Here is a 27924-nt window from a genome sequence, read left to right on the forward strand (position 1 = left end):
TTCGTACAGACGCCACGAAAAATTCTCTTCAGAATTAATTTTAAAGCAGTTTTATAATTCTTTTTGGAGGAAAAGTGTCTTTTATTCTGTCCTTACACACAGATATCATGCAAAAACATCGTTAAATTGCATTCGATAGCGGTCAAAATGGTTATTTTCGTTGAAATATGTTGCCTGAAACTTTTCGCGATTACAATACTTACTTTTTACTTCGTACAAGGAAGTAAAAATGTAAGAAAAGTATAAGTAATCAAAATAAAGCAGGCTATCTATCTAAGTAACCAAATATAAATAGGCAGGCCACCTTAGTATGAAAACATGGCACAGCTCCACCATTCTTTTTTATTCTAAACATAAACTAATAAATACAGTGTTGCCAAGCCATGAAAATTAACTTAAAGAAAGCTATGTTTACTGAACCTACCTTTGATTTGTGGTGGGTGGGACATAAATCAAAATACAATGTACTTAACAAGAAGAATAAAAAACAATTAAAAAAATTTTTAAAAAAATCTGAAAGCTTTTAGATTTTACATTACACCCAAAGGGACTTTTTTTAAAACCTTTCGTGTATTACCTTTATTTACTAAATGTTCTTTGCACTTAAACCATAAAATTCAACTCAACAGCAGTATTGCAAAATAACTTTAAAATAAGCATATCTTTAGAATTTCCAATAGGCAGTCTCGTGCACTGGAGATAAATTCCCCCACACACTCCCTTCTACATTTACATCCCTATATTTACGTCTGCTTTTACAAAAGTTTCGTTATATTCTTCACTTATCTCATTTTGATATTTTTTATCATCTTCATCAATAATAAAAAGCTTTATAATGATTTATTTCAGTTCACTGAGAATAAATTCTTTGTAAATTAGCAAACTTAGTTGTAATGCTTTCTTTCTTAACATTATCTCCTTTTAATAATAAGTCACCCAAACCATTAAAGCACCAGGGAAAATTAGCTGTTATATGCAACATGTTTTAATAAGCAATATCAGTTTCAGAATAATACATAACTCAGTAAAAGTACCTTTAAAATGATCCTATCAAATGGTCCCCATATTGCAAGACTGTATCTGAATTTCATTCATTGGGTTGATTCTCCAGTTAAAAATGAATAAGAAAGGAATCAAAATAAAGCAGGCAATCTACCTAAATAATTCAATAAAATGGACAATCCATCTCAGTATGAAAACATGGCACATCTACCATTCTTTTTCATTCTAAACATAAACCAAAATATAGTGTTACTAGACCATGAAAAATATCTTTGAAGAAAATAATGTTTACACAGTCATCGAGTTGCTCATGACATAGATAGTAATTTCAGAAGTTGATGGAAAATTTTTTGCCTTATTAATTGTAAGATATAGACTGTGTTGTTGCCCCTGTATTCTTAGATGAGATAGTTTGTAAGTTTAACCCTCTGAGCATACTGGATTTTGGATCTTTTATAAAGAGACTTTTTTAACTAAAAATGTATATTTAACCTATTTTAGTCTCAGTGTTCATAAACTTACATTCATTAAGATGGCATTTATATTATTAATGAAAGTAAGAAAGCAAAATATCTTAAATTATAGTTACTACGAGTTACAAAAAATCTCATGGCGGGATAAAACCGATCATAACGCTCAGAGGGTTAATTGATATTTAGACCTCTTTTCAATGATTTAACCATCATGGTAAGTTCTTTACCTAATTTTGACAAATTTTACTGTATATTCTCCCACCTTTACCCTCCGTTTTCCTGTTGACAGTTATTCTGAACACTGAGTAACAATTCACAACCCGAACTGTTATTCACAGTTCATTGACTGGAATTTGAAAAATATTTGGCCTGTGCAAACTGTATTGCAACTTATGTAGTTGGTGTTTGACAATGCTCTTTTTGACTCTTCTAATAACCTTTTTGATTTTAAAGCAAGAAAATAGATACTTTGCTGTTTGTTCAATAGAATTGGGCTGAAACAAGGGAATGTGATTTTAATTTGTAACCACAGTGTGAGAAATGCAGTTGTAGATGTTAGGTTTGGAAGATTAAAAAAAAACTGAATGGCCTATTCCAGACTGCAAAAAATTACATCGAACCGTTATTTTACTGTTATCAAACTTCACTGTTAGCACAAACAATTCTGAAAATGCTATTTATTAGACATATAATAGGTTCGCTATGGATAATATATAGATTCAGATATATGTGACTCTTCAAATCTGTGCCAATCAGGTTGCCGTCAAAGATACCAACATTCGGATGGATTTGAGAAAGTTTATTTAAATGTGTATACTAAGTGTTTATAACTTCTATAGGATCCAATTTTGAAGATATTCATGTTTCTCTGACTGAAAGAAAGTTAATGTGGATAGTGAGTATTAATGTGGTGTTGAACAGTTAATCAAAGTTGTCATTATTTTCTTTGGCATTAATCATCTGTCAACCAAGCATAATCACACCATCTGAAGATTGGTATATTGCTATTTAGCTTAGCCGTATGATGGTGAATAACTTCTTTCACTGTGGATAATAATTTCAGCCAATCTTTCTTCTTGATGTGTGCAACTTGAGTCAGTCCCATAACCAAAAGGTTTGGTGACTTTGGAGGCCATTCACACATTAAAGTGTACTGAGGGTAACGTCGCTGTCAAAAGTCAGTTGCAGCAGTTGTTGGGCAAGACCTACGTGAAGACGGTATATCCTACATGAAAGTTACACTTTGGATCACTTGCCACTGTTGCAAGGGAATGATTGTAAAAATGGTACTGTGGTAGAAATAGTCTGAAATGTATTTCTGTAGGTTTTCTCAAAATAAAAGCAAGTTAAAAATGATAAAAAGCAAGATAAATTATGCAGTGAACCTGCATGACACTGCCATCTTTGGTTGATATAAAAGTGTTTCTGTAATGACGTATGGGTTCTGTCTCGCACAGATGTGACAGTTGTGAGCATTTGCACTTCCATTAACACGTTGACTGCCACGCCACTTTTTTTCGGATTCTGGTTCGAGAAGCCAAATCGATTTAATCATATTATGTTATTAAAAATACTAATTACGATTCATAACAATCATTAAAAAGTTAACAAGTTTTTTTTTCTTTTTCTTTCTTTCTTTCTTTCTTTCTTTTTTTTTTTTTTTTTTTTTTTTTTAGAAAAAAGGGTTCTACGAATTATCTCATAATCGGCTTTTGTAAGACAAAGCTCTTCACAAAAGCCCACTATGTGTTGATTCGTACAGACATGCTTTGACTTGTCGCTTGATGTATGGCTAAAACAAGTGCTAAGCGAGTAAGCAACTCGTAGCAGCGCAAAAGTAGCAAGTCAAAGTACGAGATAACTTGTATTGGTCATCCTGAAGAAGAGCACTAATAGAAGTTGTCTCATGTTGGGCAGTCAATGTGTTAAGAGAAAATTGTTCACAGGACATTTGCCGGTCAGTTTGCATTAATCTGTTGAAAAAGCCCAATTTGCAAATTCTTAAGGTCTCTCAAAACCAACTGGTTCCCAGTTCCTATATATATATTGGGTTTTATAAAGATACATCTTGAAAGATGATCCTGAACAATTGTCACAAAGTCCCATATGAAATGTCAGTTCTATGAAACTGCTATGACACCTTTTGTCCATGAAAATGTAACTGTTCTGGTATTTAAAATTTTTATTATTAAAAAATCTCCTTTTCTTTCTGTACATTTATGTGGAAAGTGAATTGTGTTACTTTGTATACTTTTTGGATTATTGAAATTTTATTTTTCCTGTTACTTTTGGCGCCCACCAGTGGCCGAGTGGTAAAGTCACTGAACACTGGTAGTTCAGTCCGAGGTTCAAATCCTGTGGTTGCATGGGCATTTTCGTGGTTTTCCCCATGTGTAACGTGTATACGAGCCAGTTCCCTTAGAAAGTCCTCCACGAAGGCATCCCTCCCCTTAGGCAGATAGCCCTAGTGTGCTTTGCCATACGTAAATAAACCAAACCAAACCAAACTTATTGCTTTGTATCATTTGGTGTGTATATATATATTAAACCATTAGTGTGTCAAAAAAGATGCTCTAAATTGAATTCAAAGTGCATACTTATGGAATCATATAATATGTTCAAGAAAGTAATAACATTAACTATTTATAGTATTTCCTCTGAGAGATGGCAAAATATTGCCAAATGGTTTGTTTGGCATTTAGTTATTATATATAACTCGCTTAACTTACTGCTAAGTGACAGTAAGATTGATTTGTGTACATACACGAGTAAAAATTAGTAATGAACTTAAATTATAGATTTTCATCATATTGTCTACAATTTAACAATGCAGTTTTTGCATCTTATTGTTATTTGTTGCTTTTGTTAAATTTAACTAATTTTTGCAATCCTTACGTATTTTTAAATTATTAATGTACATATTGAGATGTTTGTTTTGAACTGCCACTTCACAAAAGTAGTAAAATCTAGAATTTTGCTTTCTATTATATTTATTTATGATACATTGTTTTTGATATACGAGTATTTATCAGATATTTTGATTTTACTTTTCCTTATAGGCCTGATTTATTATTGCTAGATGGTAAGTTTGAATTATTTTTCTGTTTTAAATTTGTAAATATATATTTCATAATTTAAAATAAGGTAAAAAATCAACCTTAATTTGGCATAGATTCTGAATAAAACTTTATCAGTTTTGAAGGTAATGGTAAGGATCCCATTTCTTCAGGAGCAAGAAACTTTTTTTTGCAAAAATGAAAGGAGCAACAACCATTTTATAGTTCAAGCAAGTGATATCGAAAATGAACATAGTGCTATCCCTTAAGGAAAGAATAATGAAATATGAAAAAATTGGGTATTGGTGTAAGAATTCTGAAAGCATCTGTAGTTAATATCATTAATTGCCATTCTTCAGTCATTAATTCCAAACAATCTTTCTACTGCCTGAAAAATTGTAATATCTTACTTTTTCACATTCAGTATTGATGGCAATGAATTTTGTTATCACTTTACTGCTGATTGCCATTGTTTTTTTATGTAAAACTGTTATTGCCTTTTCCATTTTTACCCACCCCCAAAAAATTCTTCTTGAAAAAGGAGGCTTATGTCTAAGTGCTCTAAAAAATCGATAGTTTTATTCCAAATCTGTGCCAGTGTAAGGTTTTCTTTTCTGTGTGTATGTCTAATTTTAAGTTTGTAAAATTTTCTACTGCCTACTTTAAAATTTGTAAAATTTTAAATTAGGTTTAAATTGGTGTTTTGCTGTCCTAAGTTGATACATTTGCTATTTGTTCCAAAAATTTGATTATCTATTTATAAAATGAATATAAGATTTTGCTTAAGTAAATAATTTTTATGCAAAGCGTATGTATTGTATATACTTTTAAATTTAAACAAATTTAAATTTAATTTTTAACAAATACGTATAGAAGTAAAAAAGCAAATTTAAATCCTTAAAAAAAGGAAAAAAAAAACCAAAATAATTTTTAAAAAAATAGCAAACATATAAAAGATTTAATACTCGAACTAATCTACAATATCATTTAAATTCAGAAGCATAAGCAAATCAAGTGCAAAATCAATCCATGAAAATAAATTTACTAATTTAATAAATTAAAATTAAATTAAACATTTTTTTTAAAAAAAGTATTGTATATACAGTTGCAACAGTATTGTATATACAGTAGCAACTGTATTGTATATACAGTTGTTTAGAATCTTAGGTTATTCTCTCTGTATTTTTTCCTATACAGTCAAAAGTCGTTAATCCGGACTCGTCGGGACTTCGGCGATTCCGGATTATCGATTTTTCCGGATTATAGATCATCAGTTTAAATCTGGTAAAATGGCATGCAGAAATTATAAAATTAAAAATATGAAATCGTAATTTACAAAATAAAGAACAATTATGATCTAAAGGGTATCAAAATTTACAAAAAAAGCTTAATATTTATTTGTTTACTTTATTAAACATTTCTTTCAATGTAAGTTGTTTAAGTTGCTTCGTTTTCTATGTAATAATACATTCTCTTTAATTCTATAAACAGACATAATTTCTTGTTCAGTTACAAAGTTCCGCTGTTCAAGTCCTATAATTGCTGTGTCGAGAATACCGACTAATTTGTCAATCGAAATTTTTTCGTTTTCAATAACCTCTGTGAATTTCTTCGCTATCGGAAGCGAATTATAATGATGAGGCATTTGATTTAAATCATATCAAAGACGGAGTACATTGAGATGAAATACTACATTGAGTAAGCAATTAAAAGCCAAATAAAATAAAACATCTGCCCTTAAGATAAGGATAGTGCTGACAGATCAACTTCCAATTCATTGCATGCCGCCGCCGCGTAAAAGATAAACAAAGTTTAGATAAACAAACGTTAAAGTTTAGATAAATAAAGGATATGCCTTTATCCATTTTTTGCAGCAATTCCACTTTTTGTTTAATGGACTCCGAAAGATACTTTCGCTTTGTATATCCTTTACATATTAGTAAATATATATCGGAAATTCTATTTGACATAATCGAAAGTTCAAGCTTACTTTTATAAAATTGCTCTAACAGTCTGCAAAAAATAATAATCCGGATCCAATTCGAAGATTAAGGAAGAACGCAATCTGCAACATTAACTGAAATAGATAATTAGATAATTTTACCTTAGCTTATCCCGTCCGTTATACATTAAACGCGCATTCATAAACGTATTTTGCGCACGCGCACACGCAAATTCGCAGCGGTAAAGGTCTTACGAGGAGCAAGAAACTTTTTTTTGCAAAAATGAAAGGAGCAACAACCATTTTATAGTTCAAGCAAGTGATATCGAAAATGAACATAGTGCTATCCCTTAAGAAAAGAATAATGAAATATGAAAAAATTGGGTATTGGTGTAAGAATTCTGAAAGCATCTGTAGTTAATATCATTAATTGCCATTCTTCAGTCATTAATTCCAAACAATTTTTCTACTGCCTGAAAAATTGTAATATCTTACTTTTCACATTCAGTATTGATGGCAATGAATTTTGTTATCACTTTACTGCTGATTGCCATTGTTTTTTATGTAAAACTGTTATTGCCTTTTCCATTTTTACCCACCCCCAAAAAATTCTTCTTGAAAAAGGAGGCTTATGTCTAAGTGCTCTTAAAAATCAATAGTTTTATTCCAAATCTGTGCCAGTGTAAGGTTTTCTTTTCTGTGTGTATGTCTAATTTTAAGTTTGTAAAATTTTCTACTGCCTACTTTAAAATTTGTAAAATTTTAAATTAGGTTTAAATTGGTGTTTTGCTGTCCTAAATTGATACATTTGCTATTTGTTCCAAAAATTTGATTATCTATTTATAAAATGAATATAAGATTTTGCTTAAGTAAATAATTTTTATGCAAAGCGTATGTATTGTATATACTTTTAAATTTAAACAAATTTAAATTTAACTTTTAAATAAAAAAATGTGATGCATGCGCAGAAAGTTTGTAGCTTTGAGGTCTGGATTATAGATCATTCCGGATTATGGGTGTCCGAATTAACGACTTTTGACTGTAAAATGTTTGAGAGGGTTGACATGCAACATGGGAAGCCAGGAAAAGTCAGGGAATTAAAATATTTTAGTCAAAATCTGGAAAAGTCAGGGAATTTCATATAGCAATCCCCCAAAAAAGCTATTTTTGTACCAGCATTGGAAGCGATTACTTTCTTAGCGAATTATGTATTGTGTGAGCGTCATTTGGCTGACTGGCGTAAAGCCAATTTTCGCAGCTCCATTCAGATTGTCTTTTAGGAAAGCAAAGTGAGTTTTCAGCAGCTTGGTTTCCAGTAACCTCGAGAACCACATGCCCATTGCATATTGAACGAAAGAAAATACCTTCTCATTCTCATGTAAAACAAAATCGGTTCTATCCTAGTATACGATACACTCAGGATTTGGTAACATTATAATGATCAGTAAACGGATCATTTTGGTTTTGGCGACAGTTTTCAAAATCGTGATTTTAACGCAAAATCTTTTAGACTTTTTTTTCCTTTTTAATAAATGCCTTATTTGTCATTTTGCAGTAAAATAAAATAGTTATCCATCATCTAGGCTAATGATTTAATATAACTATATTTGCCTAAATATCATTGGTTATTGCAATTCAGTTTTTAAGCTTTAAGTAATTAGCTTTATTTTGATATTATTTGTATCATTTAATATGGCTTCTTCTAAATTTATTTATCATTAGTTCACCCTTTGCGGTGCGGTATATAAAACAATTTAAATTGTGGTAAAATTTTGCATGAACTTATGGACTCTAAGGACACAAAATTGAGACTGAAAAAAAAAAAAAAATGTAAAGCGAAATTCTAAATTTTGAGAGGCGGTATATATTTTATACCCCTCTAGACATTTTTTTTCCTGATAGCTGCCAATTGTTAATTTTTGTTTTTAAAATTAATTTTGAGTACTTTTGATGTGCATCTGTAGAGATGCATGCTTGAATATAGTTATGCAAGTCTGAAGACAAAAACTTTTAACATTTTGGTAGAAATTTAAAATTTTAAAAATAAAATTTATGTTTTTATGCACTTTGGTGATGCAACCCAGCTGAGCATACTTATTTAAAATATGGGTAAAAGCTTTTGAATTTAATTTAAATTTGATATTATTATTTTATTAAAAAAAATTAGTAAATATGACATTGCATGTGTAAATCGTATCATGCTGCAACTGAACTAGTATAATATTACAAGGAGATATAATAACTAAAAAAATTTTTAAAAAAATTTTAAAAAAAAATTAAATGAAACACTAGGACTCAGAAGAGAAAGTATGTTGCATTTTTGGTCATATTTTATGCTTTAATGTGTAAAAAAACCATGGTTCATGCTATGATACCAAGAATCGCCCTTTCCACATGCACACACACTTTAGATTATCGAGGACCGTAAGGACCCCCTTTTTTATTTTTTGTAAATATAAGTTGCAATATATATTTTTCTTCAGGAAAAAACACCATTATTATTTCATACACCTCTTATTTCGATTTTCAACCTCTTTGGTTCCTAGGGGCTGCTTTTCAACTTTTGGATAAATTCTAGTTTGCATCTAAAATTGGCCTTAGAAATATTTTCCCTTATTTCACCAAGTGCGAAACTTATTTTAAAAAAATCTATTTGTAAACTAACCCTAAATTTTTCTTGCGTTCCCTAGTCTTTCATCTGAAATTAACAAAGACGATAAGAATAAAAGCATGCTTTCAAATCAGCAGTTTTTGTGATTACACTAAGAGATGAACCTTAAGTGCACTTCCATTTCCCGTATTTTTAAGTGAGCTTTCTCTTTGTGTGATCTTATCACACCACAGAAAGGGAAGAAGGCGTGACTCCCGAATGACAAATCAGTTGTCAATCATCTCCTTTCATTTTGGTTGGATTCTAGGATTTTGGAAAACACGAAGCAACGGGTGTGTATTGAGGGTTAACATGCCACATTTAACCCCTACAATCAGGTAAAATTTTGACCCCAGATGGCAATTTTGAAATCGATGAGTCTTTCTCTTGGGAAAGGGTGAAGTACTGAAGTTAAAATTTTAGATAAATAGAGACGAATGAAACTCGCACAGAGTAAAAAAAGAATAAAAAGAAACAAATATACTAGTATTCAGTCCTAGTGCAGGGTCAGTAAACTCCTCATCCCTTCATGAACATAATACTGAATCCTAAACAGTTTATAAGTTAATCATAAACAAATTATTACATCATAAACTATATTATAATGTAAAGAAATGCTGTCATCTCGCGCAGTAGAGAAGGAGAAGCCTGGTGCTGCCATCTATTGGCAAGGTTTCCTCAGTAGGGGCGCCAGTATATATTATGTACCGGTATTAAAAACACATACAAAATCTTTTAATCATCAGGTTTGATTGAAATGCAGTAAATATAAAAGGTTCAACATGTGTACGTCATATATTTGCAGATTTTGAATTTTTTCTTTCCCTCCAATAGAATTTATCAATCTTCAAACATGACACCTTAGAACGAGGTATATTAATTTCATAACTGCAAAATATTGAGCATTCATAGGGTGATGCTGCCATTTAGAATCGAAAGGAAACACTAGAAACTTACGATTATAGCTTTTGGTGTAGAGAAATTATCAAGTTTTCCAAGGTTAAAAAAAGTGACAAACAACCGGTATATATTATATACTGGTGCCTTTCAAAGGGTTAATAATACTTTTAAATTTCAGGCACTTTTTTCTGGTGTACTTCCGAAACTCATTCTAGCAGTATGATGACATACCATCATGAAATTTAATGCACACATTTTTTGCTTATGTATGCTGCCAAATAAATATAAAATACTGGAATTTATTTTAAAATATCATTAAACAAATTTATTTATTTCGTTTAGCTGCAAAATGTCTGCCGCCCCCCAAAAAAAGACATTTTTTAATCCAGATTGGGCAGATTCTAATCTCGGTCTTTAATGGAGAATGTAACTCCCATTATAGTTATAATAGTAATGTTTTGAGGACTATATATATATGAGTCAAATATAATTGACATATTTTTCTGTTTTCAAATGGTACCATAATTAATTTACCTCTCAGCAGAGCCAACGTGCACTATGCAGATAGAATGGAATTTTCTTAAAACACACCTGGAAAACCTGGGAATTTCATTCTCCTGTTTGAGTGGCAACCCTGATTTGTATCTGTTGAATAAATTAATTCTGAATGAACTTAACAAACATTAATGATTATGTATTACATGAAGTAGGGTAAAATGACATGATTATGCTTTATTGCATGTGTTACAGGTTTGACGCATTACAGGTACAATATTGTTGCTTGTGTATGGTTTCAAAATAGACTGAATGAACACAGAATAGATGATAGCTTGAAAAAAATTTATTTCACCAAAGGAAACACTTCACAGTCCTGGAACTTTCTAAGAAAATACTCGTACAGCTCTTTGTAGTATCACAGTATCACTTCGAACTACTAAGAACGTTGAACACAGAGCAATAGAAAGTGCATTAAAAAGTGAAACTAACCCGGAGATATCTCAGTACTCTGAATTCATGCTGAAATAACAGCTAAGAGCAGATTCTCTCTCTGGTTTTATCTGGTTTTCATCTGGCCACCGAGATATTTCTAGTACTTTCTGCTTCTTGAAATTGCTGGAAGGCATATGAAGGTTACAGTTACGCAGAACATCAATTACAATATCCATTACAGTTATACAGGGGCCGAACCAAAATGTCAGAAATGGTCGCCAAATTTGGCTACAAAAACAGCTGCCTCGCCAAATTAGCAAGATGCCATTTATTCAGTGTTAAATAGACTTGCCATATATTTCCGGCAGAGCATCTTCTGTCTACATATTCACGTTACATTATATAGAAAAATACAACAATTTCATACAAAATTTCAGCAAAATTATCCATATATGTACAAAGCTAATAACAGTACTTTTCCTTTTCAGAACCAACTAACATGTTGGACATGAAGGCCATTATTTGGTTAGAAAATTACTTACAGGTATTTATCTGTTTTGCTTTAAATATTAATAGTACGTTTTTTTGGTGATTTTCTCATGTGAAGGGAAGCCACTGAAAGTATTCATTCTTAAAAAAATATTATGTCTAGTTAGTACTTTAAGATTTGAATAATTTTTTAGATCAAAATAGCATAAGAAATGTAAGGATATGATAGTCGTCAAATCTGTGGGGAGGAGAGTGTTTAATAGTGAAGTTTTGTTTTGTTTTTGTTTATTTTACAAAGCTGTTGCTTGTTTTTGCCAAATAACTTTACAGTATGTTAGTTCAGTTATGTTAAAATATGCAGTTTATTTCATTATTTCGTGGTTAGAATAATAGACACATGGATACGTGCATTAGCTGACCTGAAATGTATTATTAGAGGAAGATGTTTGTATAATTTTGGAGCACTCTCTTCCTGTCGAATATGAAGTTGGCAGAGATTGTGCCAATCATTCCCATCATCCAAATATCCATTGCTATGGAAAGCATTCAACTCACTTCATTCTTTCGCTTTCTTAAAAGCCTCCTTCCCCCAATTTCGACTGTTAATTTTAAAGCTCTGTTTAGACGGTTGCACGTACAAACTTCTGTCAACCAATTGTTCCAGCCAGTCACTGTTTTGTTGGCCATATGTAGCTGTTCTTTTCGTGCATTCAATAGAGGTTAGTTCTCTCAATAAACTGTAATTGAACCTGGGTGCAGTCACAATTGTCGTTTTAATTTTGATCCACACACAGGGTTGCCACGCTACCTGGAAAACCGGAAAAAGTCAGGGAATTCGGAAATTGACCAAAAAATTCAGGGAAAAGTCAGGGAATTTAAGTGTTTTAGTCAAAATCTGGAAAAATCAGGAAATTTCATACAACGATCCCACCAAAAAAGGCGAGTTTTGCGCCGACGTCGGAAGAGATCACTTTTTTGGTGAATTGTGTATCACGTGAGTGTCATTCTGGCAGCTGGCATAGAGCCAATTTTTGCAACTCCAATTTGATTGTCTTTTAGAAAGGCAAATCAAGTTTCCCGCAACTTTTGGTTTCCAGTAACCTCGAGAATCGCATGTGCAGTGCATGAACCAAAGAAAGTACCTGTTCTCGTATAAAACAAAATGTGTTTAATCCTAGTATACGGTACCATGAAGGTTAGAATCAAAAAATATGTATTGTAAAGAAAGAAAACCTCTCTGCAACAGACGTGGCTCCGTTCCATCATAGAGGGAAACAGCTGTGCGTGCGGGATATATATGTCGCCAAAGCTCGAAACCGGTGTCGAAGTTCGAAGGTCACGTTATCAAGAATTCATAAAATGAATATCGTTTAAAATTTCTTTAAACTCTAAAGTAGCGCTCCGCAACCGGTGTGCCACGAGTAGGATATAGGTGTGCCGCAATCAAATACATGTATTTGACATTTTGCAATTTTTTATCATGTATTTAATACACAATGACAATTTTTTTTCCTTAATAATGTCTATTTTAAATGTTTTTATATATTTCACTGTTGTGTGGTTGTGTGTGTGATTGTAAGTGCGTCAGCATTTGAATTTTTTCGGCACTTCCTTGATAACTCGGAACTCTTTGGTGTGCCACGAAATTCCAGAAAGATTTTTTGTGCGTTGCAGGTGAGAAAAGGTTGCAGAGCACTGCTCTAAAGGAAAAGAAAATATCTTTTGGCGCAAGTAAATTAATTCATGGATTAGTTATTTTGAGGGGGGGAAAGAAAAAAAACTACGAAAATCCGTTTTTAAAATTATTGCGAAAAATCCAAGAAAAAACGTTCTTTGATAAAACGTTTTTTCTTGGATTTTTCGCAATAATTTAAAAATGGATTTTCGTAGTTTTCTTTTTTGTCAAAGAACGTTTCATCTTAACACGTGTTTCTCAATTTCCTGTACACATCGCGGAGAGAGAAATTCTGGCCACCAGGTTCCGTCGTCAAATCCCTTAGCAAATTTTCCCTCCGCTTTCTAGCCGCGTAATAGCATTTACGTGTATGGAACTTTTTCTTCTTTACATAGACGTTCTTTGGTTATAATAATCTTCATGTATGGTACAGCGGGATTTGGCAACATGATGATGAGCAGTAAACGAGTCATTTTGTTCTTGGCGACAATTTTCAAAATCGTGCGAAAGCCGTACCGTATACTAGGATTTTACCGCAAAATCTTTTTTTTTTTTTTTTTTTGTTTAATAAATACCTTGTCATTTTGCAGTAAAATAAAAAAAATAGTAATCAGTCATCTAGGCTAACCATGTAATATAACTATATTCGCTAAAATATCGTTGATTATTCTAATTCAAATATTAAGCAATTATCTTTATTTTTATGTTATTCATATCATTTAATGTTGCTTCTTCCCTTTAAATTTATTTATCATTAGTAAATAATATTTCCAAATTTCAAGAAATTTTCTCTGGCATAATCCTGAAATTAATTCTAGCAGTATGATGACATCACGAAATTTAATGCACATATTTTTTCCTTATGTATGCTGCAAAATAAATATAAAATACCTCAATTTAGTAAAAAAATATCATTAAATAGATTTTTTTCTTTCATTTAGCTGCAGAATGTCTAAATAAATTTGTTTATCATTCTTGTTAACTTTTATGCAGTATCTCATACATTCTACTACTAAATAATAATTAAATATTTCATTGAATGCTGTTCTAAACATGGATGAAATATTATTTTTTTAAAAATATATAATGTATTTCTTCTGTCTTCTTGGCGAGCCTTTGTGCTGTAATGGTCAGCATGCTGAGCCGGTATTTCAGAGGTCTGCAGTTCGATTGCCGGTGAAGGCGATTGCTCATTTTTCATCTTGCCTGCTTCCAAAAAAAATCCAAATGTCTCTACCAATGAAAATTAAAAAAAAAAAAAGTTTCTTTCTGTGCAGAAACAAAACTGACTTATCAAGGATTAACTGTGTTTGTGGAAAATCGAAGTGAAGATCATGTATGTCATCGAATAAGTCATGTATGTGCTGATATAATATTTATCTGTTATTGATACTAAATCACATTGTTTGGTGATAGTTTTATATTTTGATAATGGTCAGTGGAATATGCATAACTAGTTTTTGCTTGTGCTTTTGTGCGAGATAATATGCATTAACCCGCGAGCACACGCAACGGGTATGTCATACCCATGTGCACTTTTCTTTTAGTATATTTCTCACCCATTCTTTCATAAAAGGACGAAACTTGGTGTAGCTGAGTTCAAGGTCACATACTTAAATGGGGGAAATTCCTGAGGTGACAGGTGCAACGGTTTTTTAGGAACAGCATTGTTCGGGCATGTCATACCCGCGCGTGTACTCGCGTTTCTCAGTGAGTCACTTCGCACTTCTTTTTTTCAAGCTTTTAGTATAGGTTTTTCTTGAGTTGTAAGCATGGCGCCGTATATTCCTTACGATGAAGAGATGAAAAAATTGAGAAATCTTCTTGAAACAGTTTCTTCTGATGAGGATTCATTTAGTGAAGACGATGAAGATGTTGATGACGAAGAATATAATAGTAATCATGATTCATCCATAGAGAGTAGTGATTCAGATACAGAAACCGAAAATGAAACTTTGGAATGTAGCAATGGGTTTTTTGTTGGAAAAAATGGAGTAAAATGGTACAAAAATAAATTCCGGACTAATGTTAGAATTGGCACCAAAAATATTATAACTAAACTCCCTGGAAATACGAAGTATTCTAAAGACTTCTCAACACCTTTAGATTCCTGGTCACTGCATATCGATGAATATATGTTAAAACATGTAGTCGACAATACAAATATTTATATTGATTCAGTACGTGGAAATGTCACTCGTGAACGGGATGCGAATGAGTTGGAAATCAAAGCTTTAATTGGATTGCTGTATTTATGTGGAGTTTATAAATCATCCCATATGTGAACGTAAGAGATTTGTGGGCAACAGACGGAACGGGAATAAACATATTTCGGGAAACAATGTCAGTGAACCGATTCCTCTTTCTTTTACGATGCCTCCATTTTGATGACATTAGAGATCGTCCCAGTAGAAGAGACGTTGATAAATTAGCTCCGATCAGAGAATTTTTTGGAAGTTTTGTCATGCCAAAAGGCTTATACTGTAGGAGAGTATGTGACCATTGATGAGAAGTTGGAATCATTCAGAGGTCGTTGTTCCTTCAAACAATATATGCCCAACAAGCCAGCAAAGTATGGCATAAAAATATTTGCTCTTGTAGACGCAAGGGTATTTTATACCTGGAGTATGGAAATTTATGCTGGTAAACAACCAGATGTGCCATTTCAAGTTGAAAATAGTGCAAGCGAAGTTGTCAAACGTTTAATAAGGCCCTTATACAACTCTGGTCGAAATTTAACAGTTGATAATTGGTATATGGGATATGAATTATCTCAAGATCTCCTAAAGAAGAAAATTACGATAGTAGGTACAATGTGTAAAAATAAGAGAGAAATCCCATCTGAGTTTCTGGCAAAGAAAAGAGAAGTATATTCTTGAATTTTTGGTTTTCAGAAAGAAGCAACACTTGTGTCTTATGTGCCGAAAAAAAATAAGAGTGTGATCCTGTTATCCACAATGCTTTCCGGCGATCAAATTGATGAATCTACTGGGGAATCTAAAAAGCCTGAAATCATTACATTCCATAACATGACAAAAGGAGCAGTCGATGTTGTAGATGAGATGACAGCTGCGTATTCTACAGCAAGAGTAGCACATTGATGGCCTATGGTGACTTTCTTTTCAGTGTTAGACGTGGCTGCCATTAATAATGCAAGAATAGTTCTACTATCAAAGAAGGAACCACCAACAGAATACTGTACCAGGTGTACTTTTCTCAAAGCCTTAGGGATGCAGCTAATAGAAAGTGTTCAAAATGAACGATGACGAGCATCTGTAGTTCCTGATTCTAGACAAACACTGACCACCAATGAACATGTTAACAATGAACCACTACTCAAAAAACCTAAAATTACTTACAAGAGGTGTACATAGTGCCCCAAGGAAAAAGCTAGAAAGACTAGATTCATTTGTGAAAATTGTAGCAAAAGTATATTTATGGAACATATGACCTCATTTTGTAAACAATGTTCAAAAAATTGTAAGTAAATAATTTTACCTCTATTTATTCTTTCATATTTTGTTTAAAATGAAGTATAAACTTAGTTTTACATTTGAATTTCTTTTAAAAACCCATTAATTTTATTCGGCAAATTTTTAATTACAAACTTTTTATTCGGGTATGACATACCCGGTACGTGTTCTCGTGTTCGTCAGATAGGTGCGTGTGCTCGCGGGTTAAAATACAAAAGTAATATTAAGTATAATATATGCATAAGGAATATTAACCTGGGTTTGATTGTGCTGGGTACGTTTTTTTATTCCATGTTGAATGGTGCTGCAATAAATTCATGCGTAATTTCTGTTATCAATAAAAAAACCACCTACTGGGGATTGATCTCTATGCTCATTTCTAAAAATACTGGCATTTCAAGTGATAGAAGATTATAAAAAGATAAGAAGTCAACAAGCAATGCTCCTACAAAGCCTAAAAGTAAAATTAGGCAACATTGAGGCCGATACACCTCCTGCTAAGAAGGTAAAGACGACATATAAAAGATGTGCTGAATGTGAGGCCATAAAAGACAGAAAAGCTAAGTTTGTCTGTGAAAAATGTCAAAAACATGGATGCATGGACCATATGGCATGCATTTGCCGAAACTGTACAAATGAAGGGTAAAATTTTTAATATATGTTTAAAACTATATTCTGTCTTCCTTGTTTTTGTTCTTTTATATTTTGTGCAGATTTAAAGGTAAAAGAGAGGAAGAATGGATATATCATACACAGCGCAAGCAATCCTGGGTTAAAATATGTTAAAGACATATATATTTTTCCACTAAAATGAAGTTTTGAGTATTTAAAAAAGGAAATTCTCTATGAATTTTTTTAATTTATATTAATTTGTAGAATGATTTATTGTTGTCATACAATAGTGTATGTATTTAATATTCATTATTTATCACTTTTTTTAAGACTTGGGAATCTACCATTTTGGTTGTTTCACATGACCGTCGATTCTTGGACACAGTAGCTACAGATATATTGCATTTTCATTCACAACATATAGAAGCTTATAGAGGTAATTATGAAAATTTTGTCAAAACTATGACTGAAAAGTTAAAGCATCAACAAAGGGAATATGAAGCACAGCAGCAATATAAAGCTCATGTGCAGGTAATATACTTTAATTTTGATCTATGTTTGAAATGAATTTCCATTTTATGTTATTGAAAGGCTATGAATGTGAATGTGTATTTGATACATTTATAGGATAGTTGTAAAGAGCAAATTTTTGTATTTGCTGTTTTCTATTTGTAAAAATCATCTTTGTCATTCAACAGATATTTGAATTATATTAGCTGAATTATATTTAAAATCCTGTAATTTAATTTGTCTCTGGGTGAAAAAGAAAAATAATCAATTTTCTTTTTAGTTGCCATATTTTAGTTTACTGTTATTTACATCATATTTTAGTATATTGTTATTTAAATCTATTAATTTTTTTTATCTAATAATGATTCAGAAAAACAAAGTTCATAGAAAAGCACAAGATCTGTTTTGTATTAATGTATTGCATGTTCTTTCTTTAGGAATTCATCGACAAGTTTCGTTATAATGCAAAAAGAGCTTCATTAGTGCAAAGCAAGATCAAAATGCTAGACAAGTTGTGAGTATAATTTTATAGCATTTGTTGTGTCTTAAAATAAACACTTTTTCCTTGCATCTTTATAGTGTATTTGATCATTTCTATAAAAGCATATTTAAAGACTGGCTCATTTATCTGATAATTCTTAAATTTATGAGCAGCTGTTCCATATGCTGTACTGCTTATGCTTCCATGTAAACCTGATAAAAAATTTAAAATTTTATTAAAATCTTTAAATTTAAAAAAAAGTTGTGGTATAAAGCATGTACTATTGAAATGTAATAAAAAGTTAAGTTTTATGGATTATTTTGCAAGCATACTTTCTTCGTAAACTGTTTATTCTTGAATAATTATGATTTTTATACTTGAATTTTATGAGTTTTAATCATTCTGATATATGTGTATGTTGATATATTGCAAGTATCTGATATTTGGAATAGATGCTAGTTTTATGGAAATCATATAAATATATATAAAAGATGTATGAAAAATAGAATGAAAAGAATGCAACAGAAAATAGAATGAACTTTTACAACATATCCATTATTGCTTGCGTAACTGCCTAGAGAAAATTATCCTGTCTCATAAGCTAAAGGGAGGTTTAGCGTATGTAATAGGTAAAAGAAAGTTTTCAAATTTGTTAGAGGCTTATATTTAGTTATATGTTTTACTCACTAATAATTTGAAATATATTTCCTTTCTTTAAATTTGGAGTGCAATTCTGCCCAAAAAGATTTGGAACTATTAATTCCAGATCTTAAATAGTGAAAATTTCTTTTTTCTATAAGTATATATTTCAGTAAGAAATTGTATTTTATTAACTCAGAAAAATAGTAATGAAATATCTTAGGCATGTGAGAACTTTGATATTTTATGTACCATGATATAATTCTAATAATTTTCAATATATAATAGTCATTTCTTTAATAATACTCATTGTGATCAATTGATCACATAGGCATTATTTTTTGGACAGAATAAAAGGAATTTAAAACTTTGTATGATATTTGATCTAAGACAAAGTGCTGTAAACACAGTTGCCAACTCTCCTGATTTTTAGGCAGGAGACGTCTGATTTCCAAACTCCCACCAACTCGATTTCTCCAGACTTTCTCTTATTCTTAAAATTTCACACTAGTTTTATGTAGTTTTTTCTTAAATTTCAATATATGCAACCAGAAAAGTGATTTCTTATGTGTAATCTAGAGAAAAGCGTTCAGTTTTTCTCCAGATTACATATAAGAGAAAACGAAAGTTGTTTCATCAGTCAGACATTATAGCCCCATTCACAAGAGCAGATTCGACCAGCAGCGAAAACTAGTTCTTCTAACATGTCCCATTCACACGGCAAAAAAGCATTAAATGCTTTTCAGAATTGGAGATAAAACTTGGTTGAGTGTTTCTACCTCTCCGGAGCAGGGCAAATGGGGAGATTTCCCATACCGCACTGCACGATTGCACCGTTCACTTAATTTTAGCAAACAACATGGCTGACGTGCAACTGCTGTCAGAGAAACAATCGTTTTGATATATATCTGGGGATGCTATATCATCGAAAAAATTAGATGGAACCGTATGAAATACGGAAATTTGTAAACAAGTACAGACAAGGTTATCTGATGCTGGTATTCTAGAAATACTATTCCAATTAAAACTAAAGATGCTCATATCGGCTTATATCGCTCATATCGACCAGGAGACGCGGTACCTTTGAATGACTTTTTTTTATTATTAATTAAGAACTTTCATCTACTTTTTATGAATATTATTAAATGGTTTTGTAAGAAAAAATGATTTTAAGCTGAAAAAAAAAAAAAATTGCCAGTATTTTTTTTTTTAATTTAAATTTTTGGAAGAAATGTTTATTAATTAAAATGTCTTTTTTCTCCTACGATTTTCAATGTTTTTCCTTCAATTTTTTTATTGTATTTATTACAGTGTTCCTAATAACCTTAAGGATTGATTTTGCAATTAATGAATTAGTTTTTGAGAAAAATTGAAAACATGTTTTTATGTAAAAACTTTGAAACAAATATGATCTCAATCACATTTTCACTTCAAATAATTTTTCTTTTCAGTAGTTTGCAAAACCCATTACTGTATCTATGAAGTATATAATTTTAGATAAGCGGTAAAAATATTAAATAATTTAGTCCATATCAATATACGTTTTAGGACTTTAAATAAAAGGATTTATCGAAAAAATGCAAACTGAGAAAACACAGTTTAAAGAATATAAACTGTCTAAATGGTCATAAAATCATTTCAAATTTCTTAAAAACGTTATTTCTGAATTTCAATACATACATATATATATATATAATAAAGCCTAGTGCTATTCAACTGGTTAATATAAACATAAACTACAAGCTTTTATTTAAAATCTTTGTAAAACACATTCAAACTAATTTTAATATATGAATTAATTATAATATATTTTCTAAAACATTTATAATCAATAATTAAACATTTATAATTAATATTAATAATACTAATTTGTTTTATTCATTTTTTCAAAAAGCAATGTTTGAAATTTTAACAGCCGCAAAACATTTTATTTAAAACAGTTCAGCAGCATAGAAGATTTTTTTTTTCTTTTAACCATTTGATCTTGTACATAAATTGCATTTTAAATTAATTTAGGTGCATTTTCATTAATTAAAAAGTTAATGGTGCTCCGATGGCATTCAATAGCAATAGCAAACTATGTCAAAAAAGATGTAAGCAAACGTTAGAAATCCGCCAATCTGTTTGTTCTTTTCGCTCGTGTAACATCATTGCTGGCAGTGGCTTATGGGTAAAGGGAGGGAAGACGATGTGCATCTGAACTGGTCCTGAGGGCGAAACTGTTTTATATCCCATTCCTCCTTAACCCGGGAGAAGTCGCGCGGGGCACAGAGTCACCCCATGCGTCAAAAATCAACAATCCTAACTAGAAATATTTCATTTTAATGAATCATCCTTTTAGTATCCTCCTGTTTGACACTCCCCTTGGAATGTGTATTGTTATTTTTGCTTGTTTTTCTTTTCTGCGAGAGAAGCAATCGTTTCTTGGAATCCATGAGGGAATGGGGTGACTCAGTCACCCCGTGCGACCGTTACTGCTTCAAAATTTTTCATTAGTAGAAGTTTAGCTTTGTGCTCTCGAGTGTTGCCGTTGTGGTTCTGTTGTATTATTTGATAGATAATGGTTTACAAACGCAAATTTACCGAACATGAAAAAGAGATGGAACGTTTGAGAACTGTATTAGATGAAGTTGCGGAATGGGAAACCAAATCAAAAAGTGAAAAAGGTCTTCTCAAATTATAATAACTCATTTAGCAGGATTAAAAGAAACTGCACACAATATAAAGGAGCTTCTAGAAAGTTGAGAATTGTTTTTCAATGCTAAAATGATACAATCCATTGTAGAGTGTACAAATATTTATATTGGAAAAATATTACGACAAATGATGTGGAAATTAGAGCACTTTTTGGGCTTTTACATCTGTACGGCTTGCATAAATCGTCACATACGCAAGATTTGTGGGCTACTGAAAATTGAAACAGTCATTGCAATTTAACGGAACACAATGTTATATAAAAGATTTAAATTTCTTCTCAGGTGTCTACGGTTAGACAATGTGACCAATCGTGAAGCTCGGAAAAAATTGGACAAACTGGCGGCTGCGAGAGAATTTTTTACCGATTTCAGTGAAAATTGCCAAAAGATATACCTTATTGCTAAATATGTTACTATCAAAGAAAAATTAGAGAAATTTCAAGGGCGGTGTTCATTTTGTCAATATATACCCAGCAACCCATCGAAGTATGGAATCAAAATATTTGCCTTAGTAGATTCAAGAATTTTCTGCAGCTAATAACATGGATATATATGCAAGACAACAGTCGGAAGGTCCCTTTAGATTTGAAAATTCACCATTTGAAATTACAAAACGCCTGTGCACCCCTTTGGGTAGAAAGGTAACAATGGGTAATTGGTATACGAGTTATCCTCTAGCAAAAGAACTTTTGTCAAAGAAGTTATCTATTGTAGGAACCCTGAAGAGAAACAAGGCTGAAATTCCCACCAAGTTCATCCAGACAAAAACTAGGAACGGTTATTTATCTATATTTGGGTTCTAAAAGAACGTGACAATAGTATCATGTGTGCCTAAAAAATCAAAATGTGTAGTTTTGTTATCTACAATGCATTGCGATGATGCCACTGATAAAAGCGATGATACGAAGAAACCAGAAATAATTTACTTTCATAATGCAACAAAAGGTGGCGTAGATAAAGTTGATGAAATGTTATCGTTATATTCGACATCTCGAAAAACCAACAGATGGCCGATGGTCGTCTTTTACTGTGTTGAACGTCAGTGCAATACATACCCGAGTTGCTTTATTCCCAACAAAGACCCCTCCCTTACAATATGGAAATAGTAAAAAATTCCTAAAAAATTTGATTATATCTCTTATATAGTGCCTTACATAGAGATTACAAAAAATATGTCAATGTTTCCTAAAGTGGTTTGTGAAAGCATCGATAATGCGACTTCTAGTGTATCAGAAGAACGCCCATCAAAGAAACCAAAACTCGACAAAGGCCGACGTGCTATGTGTCCAAGATCCAAAGACAATAAAACTACAATTTCTTGCAAAATATGTGATAATTTTTCATGTAAAATTCATTCTTCCTACGTTTGCCAGAAATGTGTGTTAGTTTCTGACTTCTGATTAGCTATATACTTATTTTGAATGGATTTTTTTTCTTAAATATTGAAATAAGTTTTTTAAGTAAAGAAGTATAGTTTCTAAAGGAAATATTGCAATTATTGTTTATAATCAAATGATTTCTATAAAATATATAACACATTTTCCTAATGAAACTGCTTGGGGTGACACTGCCACCCCGTGCGATCTCCAACGTCAGTGTTGGCTGCGCACCTTCTGCCGGGTTAATATAAACGATAGCTGCATGAAAGAGTGTTGCATGTTAGCAGGACTTTAGGCATGTGTATCTGAAAATGTGTTCAGACAAGGTTATGTTGGACATTATGGCATGTGTGTCTGAAAACCTAGTGTCTGGGCAAGGTTTATATATTATGGCACATGTGTCCTAAAAATCTTGTGTTCAAGTTCTCCAATCAGCGTCAAGCACCACTGCAGGTCATCTGGCATATATTAGCCAGTGAGCAAAGAAAGATCGACATTGTTAAAAATCTTTTAATTGACCGAAAATCAACTTGTGCTTGACAAGACTGAGCTCGGTTAATTGAAACTGGCAAAGTGGCCGAAGGAAAGGCTGTCAGCTTTAAGGTGTTCTAAGGAAAACTGACTCTTATTTACATTACATGTGGGGAGGTAGGGAAATTAAGAAAAGAAGGCATACAGCCAGCTGGTTCGCCTGGATTTGAACTCTGCCTAAACTACCAGTTTTTAGTAGTCAGCAGTTGCCATAGGTTGGGAAGTTAATGACGAAGAGCGATTATTTTAATTAAAGCCAAGCATAATGAAAACATGGGATATGTCCTAATTTAAATAGTATTATAAATAAAATAATCTTATTTACAGTTATTTTTAGTCTTATATTTAAATAACATAAAGCTAAAATTAACATTTTCATTCTTGTATCACTGGTTTTTTATGCTTTAAGCTTCTATTTATGAACAACTGTTTATAACGACTTAACATCTATTTTAAAATGATGTTAAACATTTTATAGGTTATAATACAAAATTGTTTTCGAAAAATTAATTTAAAATATTTTTAAATACAAATTTTAATTATAAATCTTAAAAAAATGTATGAATTATATTTGGATTAAGCCTAAATTTCAAATTCTGGAAGAAGAAATCAAGTAAGTTTAATAAAAAAAAAAGAGATATTAATAAATGTATTGTTGCGTGCATACAGGTTCGTGATGGATTAAATGCACAAGTCCGATGAAAAGTGATAAATTTTATTTTTATCACAACAACTAAAAACAAAATGCTTAATAATTTCCTTAGAGATATTAGTACAATATCTCACAGTAGTTATCTGTTAAACGACTAAAACGTTTAACAGAACTTAATTCAAAACAGAGAAAGCTAATCTGATTTCACCGCGAATTCGCTACAATCATTTACAGCAATAAGTAAACAACAACTACTAGTGAATTGAGATGTTTTCCTCCAGCTTTTATAAGCTTTTTAATTAAGCACGAGCACATTATCGTCTTTTCTCAATTTTTATGGAAAGCAAAAGCATACAATTATGAGATTATCTATTTATTATATACACATGCTCCTATATTTTTTATTTTTTCGGCATAGCTTTCTCTTCAAATAAGTTTCATGCTGCATTCCATAGTAATATAAAACAACTTTAATCAATTCTATTTAAAAATAGCTTAATCAATACAAAAACTGTAACAATATATCAAATTCAATTAACATTGAGGAGCTAAATTTTTTATACACAGTGACTATTCCCTTACTCTAAGTCTTTCATAAAATACTTTTAGGATTCAAATTTATAAGCTATGTTATGATCATACCAGATCAACGAGAATAATAGAATGAAAATTTTTAAATACGAGGCACACCCAGAAAGTAAGTTTTTCGATGTTTCTCCCCTTTAAAGTAAATGTAATTAGCTGTGTCAATTACGCATGCGTAACAGAACTATGATGTATCAATCATATGCCAGCCGGACAGGTGCCGCCTCATGCCAGTAGCATGGTAGCAGTGGTCCGAAATGGAAACTTATTCCTTCTCCTGCTCCCTGCGAGGTTCAGCTGGTGATAAAAGTTCTTGAATGCACAAAGCATTGCACCAATTGAAATTGATCATCAGGTCTATGGGCTGACATCATGAGTAAGGAGACGGTGCTTCGCTGGTGTAGGCAGTTATCGGAAGGTCGACAAAGTGTCTATGATGAAGAGCGCAGTGGGAACTATCCCTCATCAATGATGATCTTATTGAGCTTGTGCGCCAGTGCATGATGGAGAACATTGACTTCCTTCCATGTAGTTTAACAGTAAACGCTGGCCATTACTGTGAAATACTGCGGAAATTGTGACGTGTCATTCAAAACGAGAGGTGTGGAATGCTTACTGCAGGTGTTGTGCTTCTCCATGACAATGCTTGTCCACATACGGCTCGACTCACAGCAGCTGTTTTGACGGAATTCGGCTGGGAGTTGTTTGATCATCCACCCTACATCCCCTGATCTTGCTCGCAGGGATTTTCACATTTTCTTGCGCCTCAAGAAATTCCTGTCCTCTGGTGGCTGTATGGTGAGCATTTTGGCAACGACAAAGAGCTGAAGACGTCTGTCACATGCTGGTTACATTTACAGGCGGCAGAGTTGTATGACAGAGGGATAGAAAAGTTGATCTCATGATACGACAAGTATCTCAATTCTGGTGGTTGTTATGTTGAAAAATATCGAACATTCCTGTACTTGTTTCCAATGAATATGTTCCTGAAAGTGCGAGTTCTTTTTTTTAAATAGGGAAACTTATTTTCTGGATTCCCTACGTATTTTAGAAGCTTGCCATTATAAATATTTAATATTTTTTTATATCATTCTTTGTATTCATTATTGTAAACATGTGCCATTTTTTCAATCATATCACAGGTGTAGCTTTAAATTATTTCATGTTTTATTAAGACCAGAATTGAAACCTGTGGAAAAGGAAACTGCGGTTGTTCTGCGGTTTCCAAATCCTGAGCCTCTACAGCCACCTGTACTCCAGTTGGATGAAGTGTCCTTTACTTATCCTTCTGCCTCAAAGCCAGTGTTGTACAATGTAAATCTGTCCGCAAATAGTGGATCCAGAATTTGTATAGTAAGTTTCCCAGTTGTGGGTATTTTTTTAATTAAAAATATATGGATTTTGTGAGTCATTTAAGACCTAGCGATAACTCACTGACTGTCTAGGATCTGTAATGTTTTAGCTTTACTTTCCCGGTTAGAATAGCAACCGTACAAATTCTAATTTACTATTTGCAAAAATTTAAAGTACTATTATATTCTCAAGCACAAACAGCAGAAGTTTGTTAACACATTACTTTTAAATTACCAGGCCACAATGCAAATAAATATTGAATTGCATTTGCTATTATTCTATTCACTTGGTGTTCTTGGAGTCTAAACTAAACATGGGACGATTATCTCACTGCATTATTCACCTTGGGGAGATTAATTAGATGTTTAGATTAAGGTTGAGATTAGTTACAACCTGAGGTGTCAAAGCAATGCCCCCCCCCAAAGTAGCTGACTTAAATTATTGAGAATTAAGCAGATGAATTTTAAACTTATGTTATTAAGAAACATTTATTTGCCCAATAATACATCTTTCTACCAGTCAATAACCACTTCATAAAACCGCTGTGTCCTGAAAATGACTGTTTACTTATTCATCCAACTTATTCTCCAGATCCTTGCAATTTTTTCCGCGTCACAAAACTCTGGAGATTTTTCAAAGGAAGGTTTTTCCTGCCGTGGAAGAGATAAAAGGAATGTGACATACTACTCTTAGAACCCTGCCAAAAGCAAATCTTCTCTTTAATTAGCTGTCATATTTGTATTGTTATGAAGTGTCCAACTATGGGGTTGCCATAAAATGGCAAGGCATAGCAGGGTTGCCACATTTGGCAACAAAATTAGTGATATGCCATGGAGGGATGGAGAACCTTCTTACCGGTTTTGCCCAGAATGTTCTCAAAGGCAGCCCAAAAGCTATATAAACCCTGCTGGTATGTGAAGTACAGTAGTGTCTCGTAATCTGTCGAGTATTGCCAGTCTAGTGAGTGTATCGTCAAGGACATCGTGAGTTGTAGCATGGAGAGTCTCAAGAGTACGCAGGGTTCCGAGAATGACCAAACCGAGTCGGAAGCAGTACTCTGGTGCTTTGCTGTGAAGCTGTCTTCACCATTATAGCGTGAAGGTTGTGTTGCTGATTGTTTCAGCACGTTTGTTGTAGTTTTTTGATGACTGTAAATATGTTTTTGGAGCTGTCCTGAATAGTACTGGCTAAATAAATTGTGTTTTGATGCTTCATCAGGTGTTGTCATCAATCACTCCAAATCCACAAGCCCGTAGAAATGTAACAGTATTAGGAAGGAAGTTTCATCAATGTAAACTCTACAGTGTTTCTATTTTTTAATACACTCTGATTATTGCCTTATAGGAAATATGCACTAAAACTTCAAATAATTAAACTTCAATTAGTCAGAATGATTGTCGCAACTAAAAATTTGGTCAGTCAAAATGAATATCAAAGTGAATTAAAAATATGTGAATTATGATTTTTTTATTAAAAATCAGTGAAAATGAGTATTTTAGTAAAAGTATGTGAAATATAAATTTTATGTTAACCCTCTTACAAAGAATGTTTCAAATGCATAGTTTTTTCTCATATTATTATGGATAATTTTAAAAATATGCTGTTTGTCATTTACTGGTCTTTAAAATTATGAAATTTTTAGGATTTATAATACACCAGATATTAATATCGGATCACTAGGTGAGACAGGATAATTCTGGATTCTGTTGACCAGAAACGTTTGGGAGATGCTTTATTCTTCTATTGTCTGGTTAAGCATGTTTTAACTCAACTGTCCACCACTGGGTCTTTGTAAAATATGACCTAGTGACTTTAAACTAAAGTTTTAAAAGAATTTGATTAGAATACAAAATTTATAAAATGTAATAATTATGTAGTATAATTATGCTGTCTAAA

General features: G+C 32.1%; 1 protein-coding gene across 1 annotated transcript in view; it reads left to right on the forward strand.

Moving 5' to 3' along the window:
* Positions 1–27924, forward strand: part of LOC118196401 (ATP-binding cassette sub-family F member 3) — a 111663-nt gene that overhangs the window by 72383 nt on the left and 11356 nt on the right. Inside the window, exons 10-14 of the mRNA XM_085825991.1 lie at positions 4535–4557; positions 11442–11497; positions 17533–17733; positions 18150–18226; positions 25851–26028. Of these exons, the coding sequence (XP_085682117.1) occupies positions 4535–4557; positions 11442–11497; positions 17533–17733; positions 18150–18226; positions 25851–26028 (535 nt within the window). The remainder of the gene's footprint in view (positions 1–4534; positions 4558–11441; positions 11498–17532; positions 17734–18149; positions 18227–25850; positions 26029–27924) is intronic.

This window comes from Stegodyphus dumicola, chromosome 10, assembly GCF_044657685.1.
Source record: "Stegodyphus dumicola isolate Sdum_Otavi_A_Nest chromosome 10, ASM4465768v1".
Lineage (NCBI taxonomy): Eukaryota > Metazoa > Arthropoda > Arachnida > Araneae > Eresidae > Stegodyphus > Stegodyphus dumicola.